Source organism: Megalobrama amblycephala, linkage group LG9 (genome assembly GCF_018812025.1).
Source record: "Megalobrama amblycephala isolate DHTTF-2021 linkage group LG9, ASM1881202v1, whole genome shotgun sequence".
NCBI lineage: Eukaryota > Metazoa > Chordata > Actinopteri > Cypriniformes > Xenocyprididae > Megalobrama > Megalobrama amblycephala.
Window position 1 is genome coordinate 23,374,714 of NC_063052.1, and position 15,157 is coordinate 23,389,870.

Below are 15,157 nucleotides of genomic sequence, written 5' to 3' on the forward strand. Positions count from 1 at the left end.
ATTTCCATATGCAAAGTTGTTAGCCAATCACAGTAGTTACACTGAAGTCTCAAGTTAAATTATGACCATTTTTGATGTAAGAATCATACTAACATTATAAGTGCACCCCAGGAAACATTATAAAATAAAATAATGCAGTTCATGCCCCTTTACAGTCCAATGTAGCCAAGTTAACTAAATTTAGTCATGATTATGGTTTTAAATACCCACAACAAAATGTTCCCTTTGTCCCTTTTTTTTTTTCATTTTAACAGATTGACAAAATGATGGGAACATTTTCAGAGACTTTTGATCTAATATCTTTTATTCTGAGACATTGAATGCCTTTGTTTGCCAATATGATAATAGTGCATAGGACTACACAAACTTTTCAGAGAAAACCAAAAGACATTTTTAGATCTGTTGTCAGGCCAATAATGCATTTAAATAGTGAACACAAAAACAAATCAAATTATCAGCAAACTTTAAAACAGACTGAGCAAATAATTAGATTAGTGCTCAAACTAGATGATTGTTTATATTCACAATCTATGAAAATCAGCCTTTAAAAATCATGTTCTAGTTTTAGCTTTAAACTGCAAAATTTCATACTTTTAATATCTCTGCCTTGTTTTCCAGAAAATCTTTAGGACAAGATATATTTACCTGTTTAGGAAAAAAGTTAGCATTATTGTTTTGCTTAAGTTCACAAGTTAAAAACTTCTGCCAGTGACAGAAGACAAATCACCATCCAATACAGATTTTCTAGTCTTCATTTTTACAGTTTACATTTTACTTGTTTTATGAATGTGTATGTTCGTAGGTACTCCCAAAGAATGTTTTTTTTTTTTTTTTTTTTTTTTGGCAACTAAAGCAAATGATTCTTGACAGTCTTGTGGCCAATAAGTGCTGATGACTTATGTGTGAGTTCAAAAGTTTGGTTTGTGTTTCTTGACTTCCACCATCAGATGATGGAGGTTTATGAGCTCAGAGCGCACTGCCAGACTGCGGAATGTTGGCTGGGAGAGGACCTTATGGAAACCATGATAGTACTGGATGAGCTGGGTCAATGCTCCCTAGTGAACACAACCAAACAAGAATTCATAACACATTTAAATAAATAAAAGAAATAACTTCATTGTTACACAAATGGTCAGGAGACTCATCTCATGGGGTTGTACCTGAATTATGCTGGTTCCATTTTTAAAGTTGGTGAATGAACGCATCACATCCTGACTCAGGGCCTCCACAGACTGCTTCCATGTGCTGGAGAAACCCCGCACCAACTGAGTGATACGAGCTGACAAACAGATATAGGCAAACAGATTCTTAAAAAGATGAAGATTTGTGGGTCAATGGACACCCAGACTTTGTGGGTGTTTCTGGGAGTATCCTTTGATGGAAACATTGTAATATGATTCATAAATTTGGGGACAGGATGATTTTTTTTTTAAGTTTTGAAAGAAGTCTGTTCACTAAAGCTGCCTTTATTTGATGGAAAAAATGGTAAAATAATAAAGGCACAATATGTAATTTTCACCAATAGAGGTCACTTATTCAAATCTAAGGCGTAGTTTGATGACTCCGTGAATGAGCGTGGAATCATGGGAGTAGTCGTCTTCACTTCCATAGCCGATGGAAGGGTATCTGACAGACTCGGGCAGAAATCATGTTCATGGATGAGCTAATGTATTAAATTATTAACTTTTTTTTAATGCTTTATTAATGGTACTGTGGTATGAAGAAAGGTAGGCCGAGAGCCATGGGAGTGGAACAAGGTTGCTGGAGCGAATGCTAATGAGAAATACCTGTGCGACATACTGGTCTCGAGTCCAGCAGAGCTTTTTTTATGCTTATGCTGCAGTCTGCCACTTCCGCTCTTTCCTTTGCATATGTGGGGTAACACGGCGCTGTTTCACATGGTTAAAACAATCATACTAAATACATTTGAGTGCGTTGTTGAGTTAGGTTTTAACATTACTCTGTGTGTTTGCTCGGTGGCTGGTATGAGAGACTTGTTGCACTATGCAGTAATCTAGATCGATATTAAAATATAATAATAAAAGCTGGATGACTTATGTTGCTAAATGACATGCAATAAATTTTAAAATATATTGTATGATGGAGAAAGCTCTCTCTGATTATGCTATGTTAGCCACTTGTCAAAACAGTGTTGTCTCTGAGGCATGGTAAAAACATGGTACTCGTCGTAAATCAAGAAAACAAGTGTTTCAAACAATAAGACTAACTGTGTTGAGCTATATAACAATGATTAATTTTCTGTTGATGAATGTATTCAAACAGTTGCTCACCTGTCTAATAAAACACATATATATTATATAATATATTAAAGTGTCCTTGGTGAATCCATGGTTTCTACAAAAGTAAAACTGGAAACCGAGGGTAACGAGGATATGAAGTCATTGACAGGTGACGCAATGACACGGTCCATTACACTGGTTAAAATTGCTGATTTCTCTGGATTTAAACATTGTTGGAAATGTTTGGGATAATGTAACAAAATATATAACATTGTTCTAGTGTTTTTTTTTTTTTTGTGTGGATATTTTAATCTAAAAATTCTACATATTGTCCCTTTAATATGATTTAAAATAATTGCTTGCTATTTTAATATATTTTAAATGTCTTTTTTGTGATGGTAAAGCTGAATTTTCAGCAGCCAGTCTTCTCAAGACTTCAGTGTCACATGATCCTTCAGAAATCATTCTAATGCCGAGTTCAGACTGCACGATTTTAGCCCCGATTTTGGCTCGCCGACAGGTTGAGAAATCGCCGACAAATGCCCGAAATCACAGGCAAATCGGTGCTCGTTCACGCGAGTGACAATCACGCAGTGTGAATGAGCAAAGACGCGATCTGAGAGAATCACCGACGAGTCGCCGACGCCCGTGAGATATTTGGCATGCTAAATATCTGGACCTGTCGGCGATTCAAAATCCTGCAGTGTGAAAAGTGTTCTGACTGAAAACTACATCGGCGATGACCGACAGCCAATGAGAGAGCAAGATACAGAGCAGCGGGGAGTTCGGGGAGGAGTTATAGACCACAACATCAGCAAGCATCTTCATTCACACTATTGTATCAAACTGAAACAAAACACAAACATTTGCTTGACCATCCGCAACAGCAGCACATTGAAAAGTTATGTATTTACCTCCAACTCTTGTTGCAGAACACACAATCCACAGTCTCCCCAACCATTTCCTCCTCCATATTTTTCTTTTCTTTTTCTTATATTCGCTGCAAATCAGCGAACAGGCAACTCGTATTTCAAGCTTCTTGCGGGCTACCGTTTTTAATAATAATAATAATAACTCCGGTCCTGCACGCGTGATATCGCGTTGTTTCCTTGTCACATCTCGCGTGTGTTTGGTTGTGAAACGTAGTTTGCGTGCCAGACAGAGTTGTCGGCGATTCTTCCTATTGTAAAGTCATGCAGTGTGAAACCGTCTGTCGCCGATCCATCGTGCAGTTTGAACACAGCAGCGACTGAATGCTGGCCAAGATAGTCATGCAGTGTGAAAAGAACAGTGACCCGACTGCTTTGGAAATCGTGCAGTCTGAACTCGGCTTAATTGCTGATTTTAAGAAACCTTTATTCTTATTTGTATTAGTTGAAATGGTTGTGCTGATTAAACTGTAGAAGTAAGGACATGTTTTGTTTTTTTTCAGAATTTTTCTGATGAACAGCATTTATTTGAAACAGGAATCTTTGGTAACATTATAATGTATTTACTTTGTATTTACTTTTATATTTTTATTTAAATTTGAATTTAATTTAATGTAATTCATCCTAGCTGAAGAAAGGTATTAATTTCTTTCAAAACCACAAGAACAAAAAGAACAACAACAACAAAAGAAACATTTGACTTGTAGTGTTAGTTTTGAACAGTGTTGGTGAAGCTACTTTGGAACCATAATAATGAGATGATTTAATTAGTGATGACATAATTTTTTGTAATTTATCTGACAATGAGAATCTCTACTAGGATGACAACACTAAACATTTGAACAGAAATCATACACCAGTTACAACCAGTCAAACAAGAAAAAAATAATTTATACTAAGGAGTAAAGGAATATTTCTATTTGACAAAATATATGTAAAATAATTGAAAAAAAGGGGACAATTGGATTTAATGATAATGGCGATGCAGATATTACGCACCTTAACTTAAAAAAGTATCTTGCTAGATCTTTCGAATGGAAACTCTACACTGCATCTTGGATGGACGCTATGGAGACTCCATCAGCATATCCGGTGTCTGAAGCATGTGTGAAAACACTCCAATCTGATTGCTTGACAACAGTTGGTGACATCATTAGTGACCGCCCGGAAGTGTAAAAGGGGACACATGTCATCAGTTTTTTTGTCTTTAGGTGCCATTTGTTTCATCACTGTGTGGTGAAGACAGGATCATAGAAAATCCGAGCAAGCGTTTTAGGAAGCGTATGCCTACGTGACCCAGGTCCCATGGCAGTGCAGCAAGATCTGCTGCAGATCTGCTAAAGAGACTTGGATAAGAGCCAGGGACTGTCCCCTGAAACAGTTGCTAAACTGCGCAGTACCACGGATCTAGCTCTGTGGCAGGTGTTTCCTAAAAGCTGTGTCAGGTGAGGAAAGGCTGTCACAGCCTGGACATTTTTCCATAGAGCTCTGCCTTTGGGGCTAAAGTAGCACACTGGGGAGGGAGGAAGCTTCCATTGAGGTCAGGCTTCCCCTTCTATAGAGGCACAGAAAATAAGGGATCTTCTATTTTTGTGAGAGATAATGGTTTAGGGAATGCTAAGACGTGAAGGAGATGAAAAAGTAGGGGAACGAGAGACTGTCTTGTTGCCATGCTATTGAGTCTGCTTGCACGTCTCCTTCAGACAAAAAAAAAGTTGATAGCATGCGTTATGCTTCCGGGAGCTCCGTTAATGATGTCACGGACTGTCGCCAACCAATCAGATTGGAGTGTTTTCACACGTGCTTCAGACACCGGATACGCTGATGGCGTCCCCATAGCGTCCAATCAAGATAGAGTGTAGAAATTCAGTGTAGAGTTCCCCTTCTCAGGGAACCAAGGTTAGTACTAACCTGAGACATTTTCAAACTATGGAAAAAATGGTTAAATTAATTTTTAAAGGGATAGTTTGCATAAAAATGAAAACTCTGTCATCGTTTATTCACCCTCATGTCATTTCAAATCCATAATACTTTTATTCATCTTTGGAACACAAATAATTATATTTCTAATATTCTCTCATCCACACAATAGAAATGTGCAGCTCAGCTCTAACGTCACCTGAATTCGCTATTTAAAATAAATCATTCACCTGCCACCCACCTGAGCCTATGATTTAGATATCCGCACCCGATCATCACATTACAATTATTTTTATATTCAGAGTTAAGCGGGATGATATGGTAACATATTACACTGAAGTAGGCTGCTTTAAAATTAAAATGTATTTAAAGTAAAAGTTCTTTGGCAAACTTACATTTCCTTAATAGCCTAAACAGAGGCTTTACTCCATTCAAACTTAAATTGCAATGTCACTGTTTCCATCACCGCAACTTTCTGAACACACACACACAAGAAGTTCAGCCCAAGCAAAGGCTGGATATAGGCTTTATTAGTTTATTGTCATATGGGCTACAGCATTTCACAGCCGTTTCATATCACATGGTCCTGGTTAACTACTTAAATAAAACGCTTCCACATAGTATTTTTCTTTCCTCCCTTTAGTTTTGTTTTTAATTCTCCTTTTTGGAAATTTCTCTCCGATCTGTTTTGCTTCCATTGCTGCTTAAAGGATTAGTTCACTTTAAAATGTAAATTACCCCAAGCTTTACTCCCCTTCGAGCCATCCTAGGTGTATATGACTTTATTCTATCTGATTAACAAAATCAGAGTTATATTAATAAATATCCAGAGGCATCCAAGCTTTGTAATGGCAGTGAACGGGACCAACGAGCATGAAGCTCAAGAAAGTGCATCCATTCTTTATAAATGTACTCCACACAGCTCCGGGGGGTTAATAAAGGTTAATAAAGCGATGCGTTTTTGTAAGAAAAATATCCGTATTTAACAAGTTATAAAGTAAAATATCTAGCTTCCGCCAGACCGCCTTCCGTATTCAACTTACAAATAAACTGTAACGCCTCTCACAGTTCAAAAAGCTTACACTACGTCCAACTGACAAGGATGGCTTGAGGGTAAGTAAATCTTGGGGTAATTTTCATTTTAAAGTCAACTAATCCTTTAAACAAGCTAAACGTTAAACTAGCTAAACGAGTCTGCAAATTAGTGCCTGACAAAAAATTACGTTTTCAGCGTTATTATTTCCATCATTATGTTGGAAAAAAAACACTTATCAGAATAATTTCTGTGGATCTTATGTATATTTTTCGTTAAAGCTTTAAGTTATTAATGATTTATGTCATCCACCCGTGACCCACCTGCAATTAATTGGAATGTTATTTTAATTGGAATGTTACAGCAATCCGTGCATTACAACCACAAGCTTCGAAAAATACATAAAGACATGGCTCAACCATACATGCTTGAGAACAAACCTCATTGGTTTGTCAAGCAAGTGTGAGCTTTTGTTTATCATATTTAATGAACTCATCAAATCATCTATGCATGTGCAATAATCAAGGTTCATATGTAAATAAAAGCCTAAATTAAATCTGTTTGTCATATAAAAATATCATGTCTGTTCAGTACACTTGGATTAAACCACTTGATGGATTACTTTTACCACGTATTTATGTACTTTTTTAAGCTTGAAAAATTTTGTGGCATGGACTTTGGATGGACAAAAATGATGAGAGAACGTAAAAAATATCTTCAGTTGTGTTCCAAAGATGACTGAAAGACATAGGTTTGGACATAAGAGTGAGTAAATGATGAAGGAATTTTTGTGATGAATGAATCAAAAAATAAAGCAGTGCGATTTAAACCTTAATAGTGAACAAGGCAGCTCCAGCACTGACCTTCATCATTTTTGAGTTTTTCAAGTTGCCCTTTCTCTATTAGTGCCTCGCTCTCCTTCACAAATGCAATCATCCCTCCAAACGGAGATGAAAGAATCTCCTCTATAAACTCCTATAAAATTACACATCAAAACACAATGGTTACTCACATTATAATAAGGAAAGCAATATCCTACTTCAAAATAACTGCTAGTCTGAACCGGTACTTAGTATCCCGAAAGTACCTGTGTTCTAGCCAGTAGGAGCTGCTGAAAGCCCTCAACCTCTTTACTGTCATCAGCTGCTCTCTCCTTTATAACACACACACACACACAAAACATATCATCATGATGCATTCTGGTAATGAGTCCTAACCGTTAATAAATGTACCGTGGTGTGGTATGTGATTAACCTCACCATGAGCACACTAAGCATCATGTCATAGTTGTTTATGAGGAAGATGAGCTGGTCTTTCCTAGAAGGAAACTCAGCCGCCATTTTCAGCACAAAATTCTCCACCTCAATCTGGAAATCATATTTATGTCACATTTCAATATGAGCCACTTCATCGTTCGAGGAAAGGGGTTTCTGTTCTGCTCACCTGCAGCTGTCCGAGTAGTGTGTTGGTCCTCTCGTTGGGAAAGGTTTGATTTATGCTGACAATAGCAGAGGAGAATTCAGCATACCGGCGTGTGATCTACACAAACAAGAAGCAAAAACAGATGATTTATGCCACATATACTTAAATGTGCATTCATATCTTTCATATATTTTTTTTTTTCTATAAAATTAAGCATCGTTTTTAGGAGGCAATTGTACACTACTCAGTGAATACAGCTGAATCATAAAGTTTTCCTGAAAAATATTGTGGAACGTATGAAGATAACTTTTTTTTTCTGTTTTCCTGAGGGAGCCATTAATGGACGGTAGAAAAAAAAAGTATAACTTTCTTACAGTTTTTAGTGAGATGCAGTTTCATATATCAATATATTTAATAAATATATGGTAGAAAATAAAAATACAAATAAATAAAATTGAACAATTGTTGTTTCATTTTCAAATCTAAAGACAACATGAGAAAGATGAAGAAAGCAGTTGTTTAATAATAATAATTGAAGTGGTCTAGTTGTGAACATACAAAATGCTTGCACTACCAAAAAACCTTTGGAAACCCTTTTTTTTTTTTGAGTGCGGTATTTCAGTATGTGTTTGTGTATGAGGCTTCGTACATAGTGTGGTCTGGTGTCCAGTACACCTAGTTTCTGAGGGTCAGTGTTTCGAATGCTCTGGATGTTCATCTCCAAAATGAGCTCAAATCTTGGCCACAACAATTCTAGCACAGCCTCCCAGTACCTGCACAATACACATACAAAAACAAAAGCCATTTATAAAGAAAACATACAAGTGTCACACAAAAAACACCGGTAACACTTTAGAATACTGATCCTTCATTAATGAATAACTACACAGGAACAAATGAATAATGCATTATTAACACTCTAGTAACTACTATTAACTAACAATAAACTCTGATTAATGAATTAGTAAGTAATAGTGCTCAGTTGTAGGTGGTAGTTCACTATTAACTAATCAGTAACTACTGTTTTTTCATACCTCTAAGAGAACTACTAAGAACTACTATATACAGGTTCATAATTAACATGAATGATGCATAATATATAATTAATTCTAAAGTAAAGGCCTTGGTAACCCACTAGTAATGACTGAAGTATTACTAAATACCTAAGAAGGAATTACTAATTATTTGGATCAGTATTCTAAAGTGAAAAACATGATAACTCTCTAGTAACTACTGAAGTCTTTGTAAACGTTTGATGTTTTTGTATGTTTTTGTACAGTAATTCCTTATGATATATTTGGTAACACTTAAGTAATTACTAGTGGGTTACCATGATCTTCACTTTAGAATACTGATCCAAATAATTAGTAGTTCCTTTAGAAGGATGTAGTAACACTTAAGTAATTACTAGTGGGTTACTATGATCTTCACTTTAGAATACTGATCCAAAAAAGAAGTAGTTACTTTAGAGTTATATAGTAACTCTTGAGTTATTACTATCCAATACTTTACAAAAACCTCAAAAGTTTACAATGACTACAGTAGTTACTACAGAGTTATCATGCTTTTCACTTTAGAATACTGATCCAAATAATTAGTAATTCCTTCTTAAGTATTTGGTAATACTTCAGTCATTACTAGTGGGTTACCAAGGCCTTTACTCTAGAATTAATTATACATTATTCATTATTCACATTAATTACGAACCTGTATATAGTAGTTCTTAGTAGTTCTCTGGGAGGTATGAAAAAAACAGTAGTTACTGATTAGTTAATAGTGAACTACCACCTTTAACTGAGCACTATTACTTACTAATTCATTCATCAGAGTTACTTGTTAGTTAATAGTAGTTACTAGAGTCTTAATAATGCATTACTCATTTGTTCATGTGTAGTTATTCATTAATGAAGGATCAGTATTCTAAAGTGTTACCAAAACACCTGCTAATTTCTGCTTATTGCTTTTGTTTTATTTACATATTTTAAAATAATTATTAAATAATTATCTTGTGCTAAAGTTAATGATTTTTTTTACATTTGGTTTATTGAAATAAATAATTTGTGAATACAATCTGACTTTTAATTTAACAAAAACTTGAACTGAATTGAACTGGATGCTGACATCACTGTTTTCTGCAGAGCTGCTTTATAGCTTGCACCAGTCTCATGATTTTTAGTCAAACTGTTGAGAAGTTATAAGCAAAAAAAAAAATAATCATATCTCTTGACCACTATGTGGCACTGTGCCAAATCTGTGCAGGTATCCTCAGGTCATGGTTGTCATAACACACCAAATTTAGTCAGAATTATGCTAAAGCGTTGCGTAGATATAACCTCATGTCCTTTTTGCCTTGCTCGTCATATTTGTTCTCATGTTAATCTAGAATGGTTTGATGAATTGACAAGAATACCAAGATTATTATTTTTTTTGTAGGCAAGGTCTGAGGATGGTTTGATTTAATTTTCTTGTAAACCAGAGCAATGGTCTATGAGGAGTTCGAAAAAGTAGGTTTTTGAAGAAAATCAAAATAATGGACAGGAAGTTTGGCCAACTATGACAAAACTGGCATCTATGTTCTTGGCATGACCAAAGCAATCTATTAAGACCAGTTACATTACAATAGGCAAAATTATATAATATATTTTAAAAATTATAATTCTTGACCACAAGGTGGTACAGCCCTGAAGCTTTTTGAGTACCTTCAGGGTATGGTGCCGATGATACCCAGTTTCGTAACAATATGCCAATGCATTTTTGAAATATAGCATTTTACAACAAATTTCAAAATGGCTGATCCCCAAAATTGCTGATATGGGAAAATTGGATATCATTTGACTCAGCATGCTATACCAAATTTGTCTGGCTATCACCAGACCAAGCTCAATTTAAAATTGAACATTGGTCTGGGGAGTATGCCATGTATTTTCTACTGCACAAGAGGCGTGATCAACGAGCATTATTCACGCAATTGGATAGTCCTTCAACCAATCAGATCAACGATCTGGGTGATGTACTTTGCAGAGCAACGAGAAAACTCCAGACAGGTTTAGTTTGTATTAGTTTGTAACATTGATCAGCAGTTTGCAGAAGCAGCAATGGCATCGAGTGATTTTTGCAGGTTGTGCAAAAAAAACATGAAAGTGAGTGGTATTTACACCCACTCGAGCGATTTGTTTGCTAAACTAAAGACATCATTCAGCATCGTCGAGAGGTTAAAAGGAATTGGATTGACGGTCGTGCGAGAGACGGGTAGACGTCATCGTGTTATACCTGCCAATAGCGAGCAAGGTGGATAAGCCAGTCTGTGATTGGTTCCCGCAAAAGTGTAACAGAAGCAGTAGAAGTGAATGTACGGGTTTCCAGACTGAGTTGCCGAGCGAAATCAAATCACCGGCAGATCAGGCTGGGTTTACCCAGTCTAATACCAAATCTAAAGAGACCAATTTTTGGTGTGTTGTGATTTTTAGTCAAACCGTTCTTAAAGGGTTAGTTCACCCAAAATAATGTCATTTATTACTCACCCTCATGCCGAACCGCTGATTCGACACCCTGATTCATAATGCTCCGAAGCTTCCTGAAGCAGTCTTTTGAAATCGGCCATCACTATATAAGTCATTATTTTGTTTTTTTTTTTGGCGCACCAAAAATATTCTCGTCGCTTTATAATATTAATATTGAACGACTGTACTCACATGAACTGATTTAAATATGTTTTTAGTACCTTTATGGATCTTGAGAGAGGAAATGTCATTGCTCCCTATGCAGGCCTCACGGAGCCATCGGATTTCAACAAAAATATCTTAATTTGCATTCCAAAGATTAACAAAGGTCTTACAGGTGTGGAACAGCATGAGGGTGAGTAATAAATGACAGAATTTTTTTTGGGTGAACTAACCCTTTAAGTTAAAAGCAAAAATAGCCACATTTTTTTATATCTCCTGACCACTTGGTGGCACTGCACCAAAACTGTGTAAGTAACCTAGGTCATGGTTGTCATAAGACACATCAAGTTTGATCAGAATATGCTAAAGCATTGTGGAGATATAGCCTCACGTTCATTTTGCCATACTCTTTGGCATGATCCTATTCATTTTCAATGGAGGACTGTCGATTCTGATGACAGAATGTAGCCGTGTCAAGTGACGCAAGTCACGCGCCACAAGTTCAGGAATGTTTAACCTAATGCAGATGAGCACAAATTTCATGAGCAACAACCAATGGGAGTGAAGACTGTCTCAAGTGCAAGCAAAAAAAAGACAGTTCAGGAGCTATTTTACTGTTTTATATGATTTGACTGTAACCACACATATGGATATAATAAAATGATGGGTGGAAAATAAACTGTTGGCAGTCTTAGTGAGTTTGATTCATATATTGATAGTTTGTGTTGTTAATTATATGATGCAGTGACAAGTTTAGCACTGCTGCAGTACAAAATACAGTTTCCCCTGCATAATTTTGATTATTAGGGACAAGAAAATTGATTATTTGTCAAATTCGAATGATGTTTTACCAATTTTTGGCAGGACGAGAGTTTAATTCACTGATTGATTGATTCTTAATCTGATTAATGATTTAATGCACTGAGCACTGCTGTAGTTTATATCACAACACTCCAACAGTAGAATGCTCGTTTTAATTCTTAAGTCTAATTTCAAGTCAAATTAGAATGATATCTTAGTTTTGCAATATATATCATTTGTGATTGCATTTTCTAAAGATATTGCCAGATGTGCTGTTTGCCAATAATGCCAGCACTAGGAACACCAAAAAGCATCTTTACAGTACAGAGACTAGCGACATACAAAGTAGCTGGCAGTGTGAACGGGGTTTCATGGCTCAAAATTTATTATCATAAACCTGTAAAAATTTGGACTGTTGGTGGCACTAGAGGGATTGAGTTAGAGACTCCAAAATTGCAGTGGTTAATGTTCAGAATTTCCTCCATCTGTGTGCCAAATTTCACAACTTTTTACCATATGGTTCTATAGGCTGCCACAGACTTCAAGAGCAGAAAAAGAAGAAGGAAGAACAATGATAAGAACACTAATGGATACAACAGGTGCCTACGCACCTTCGGTGCTAAGCCCATAATAACATGAATTTAGCAAACAGATTGGATGACGATAATGACCTGTTAAAAACTGTTTGGAATGTGAATGTTGCATTACTAGACAGAATGACAACTGTCCTCTTTACAGGTCTGTGTTAGTGATTCTGTATGTTTGCAATGACAGAGGGACTGACTTGTCAAGCGCAGGGATGTTCCTCTTGGCCGTGATGGCTCTGAAGCGCAGAATGATGTGAATGCAGAGAAACACGGCAATACTGTCATAGCAGTCTGACAAGTATGTTGACAGATTCTTCTACAGATAGAGAAAAGAGAAAAAACAAACAACAACAAAAAAAAAAAAACAAATGGAATGGGAGAATGTCAATTTTCACAAACTGTTCAAAAAAGTATAATACATAGTGTAGATTTTGTTAGCAAACTACAAAACACTGTGGAAATATGAAACTTTTAGACCATGAAAAAAAAATAAAATAAAATACAATAAAATAATATATATATATATATATATATATATATATATATATATATATATATATATATATATATATATATATATATATATATATATATATATATATATATATATATATATATATATATATATATATATATATATATCAGAGGTTGCGTTAGACTTTAACATTGTCCGTCATTTTGACGGACAGGGTCGTAAAAATTCGGTCATAATCTATTACTACCCGTCATTTTAATTTTCATATTTTAATTATAATAACACATTTAATTGCTTTTATTTTTGTTCACAAATAAAAGCAATTAAATGTGTTATTATAACATTTGAACAAAAATAAAAAGCAATTAAATGTGTTATTATAATTAAAATATGAAAATTTAAATGATGGGTAATTCACACGTGAATTTTCTCTGTAACGTGACTGTTGTATAGGCTACGTGTTGGTAGCCATTAAAGAAAACGTAGTTTCATATTTATGTTTAAATAGTCCTATATAGTCCTATGTTATATTTTAAATTCATCTATTTGATTATGAAAAGTTAACAGCATGAGTAAGATGCATCATGAGATGCGCAGTATATCCGGAGACATGGAGAGGGTCAGACATGATTTTAAACACTTCATTAAGTTTTATTTTGTAGAAAGCCTCTCTTTAAAGTGAATTTCATTTTGTAAAAATTGTATCTTAATTTTAATCAATGTTTCATTAACCAATTGCCTGGATGTAATAAATAAGAAGCAAATATAACAGACAATATAATCATGACATGGAGGCGCGGGCGCGATCACTGGCGCGTGAACTGGAGCACGTCTTACAGGCTAAATGAACCAAAACTCAGCGGCTGCTTGCCTCACATACATGAGAAATATATCTACAGAAAGCTTTAAATACCTACTTTAACGAAAACTAATTAATTCAAAACGAAAAGAAATAGACTACTCTGATTATGTAGACTAAACCGAATGAAGTGCATTCTCTCTCTAGCGCATCCATAGATGATGAGAGTCAATATCAACTTCATCTTTGCAGCCGACACTGATTCAGAAAACATTACTTTATTAATAAACAATTAAAATGTCTCCTTGCTGTTTTGCGCATTCATGAGACCAATATCGATTCGTAAACCATAGTCTATCTCTTGGTAGGCTATGCTGTTTTCAGTTGATGATTAAACAGTGCATTGTGCGCCTCCCATCCAATAAATCGCAATAGGCTTAACGCTTTGTGTTGCTTTTGATATGGAACAAAAGTCTCAGATTTCAAATTCTGTCCATTTCATTAAGAAATTCAAGCAATAAATACCGTTTTGGAGCTCTTTAATGTGGCGTGACAGAGAGTTGTAGCTTCTGGGTACCCGCCTGTGCGTTATCAGTATCAAACGCATAGCAAAAGATTCGTGCCAGTTTTTTTTTGTTCTGGATCCAGTGCTCTGCTGCTACATTGGAGCACACTCGTCACCAACTGGACAGGGGTGTGAATTACAGTTACAATTTACAGTCGATCACCCTGAGTGTAATCTGTCACCGTGACGGACGGCCTTCAGATTTTTCCGTCATTGATAAAAAAATTCTGTCAATGACGGAAAATTTTCGGTTAACGCGACCTCTGATATATATATATAGATATATATATATATATATATATATATATATATATATATATTACAGTACAGTCCAAAAGTTTGGAACCACTAAGATTTTTAATGTTTTTAAAAGAAGTTTCGTCTGCTCACCAAGGCTACATTTATTTAATTAAAAATACAGTAAAAAACAGTAATATTGTGAAATATTATTACAATTTAAAATAACTGTGTACTATTTAAATATATTTGACAAAGTAATTTATTCCTGTGATGCAAAGCTGAATTTTCAGCATCGTTACTCCAGTCTTCAGTGTCACATGATCCTTCAGAAATCATTCTAATATGCTGATTTGCTGCTCAATAAACATTGATGATTATTTTCAATGTTGAAAACAGTTGTGTACTTTTTTTTTCAGGATTCCTTGATGAATAGAAAGTTCAAAAGAACAGCATTTATCTGAAATACAAAGCTTCTGTAGCATTA

At 35.3% G+C, this 15,157-nt stretch overlaps 1 protein-coding gene across 1 annotated transcript in view; it reads right to left on the reverse strand.

Annotated features, from left to right (window-relative positions):
- Positions 1-286: 286 nt before the first annotated feature.
- The window catches only part of vps52 (VPS52 subunit of GARP complex), a 30,204-nt gene continuing 15,333 nt past the window's right edge, over positions 287-15,157 (reverse strand). Inside the window, exons 13-20 of the mRNA XM_048202197.1 lie at positions 12,792-12,910; positions 8,194-8,317; positions 7,566-7,661; positions 7,382-7,489; positions 7,210-7,275; positions 6,986-7,097; positions 1,161-1,279; positions 287-1,055 (exon numbers count right to left, since the gene is read on the reverse strand). Of these exons, the coding sequence (XP_048058154.1) occupies positions 909-1,055; positions 1,161-1,279; positions 6,986-7,097; positions 7,210-7,275; positions 7,382-7,489; positions 7,566-7,661; positions 8,194-8,317; positions 12,792-12,910 (891 nt within the window). The 3' untranslated portion in view covers positions 287-908. The remainder of the gene's footprint in view (positions 1,056-1,160; positions 1,280-6,985; positions 7,098-7,209; positions 7,276-7,381; positions 7,490-7,565; positions 7,662-8,193; positions 8,318-12,791; positions 12,911-15,157) is intronic.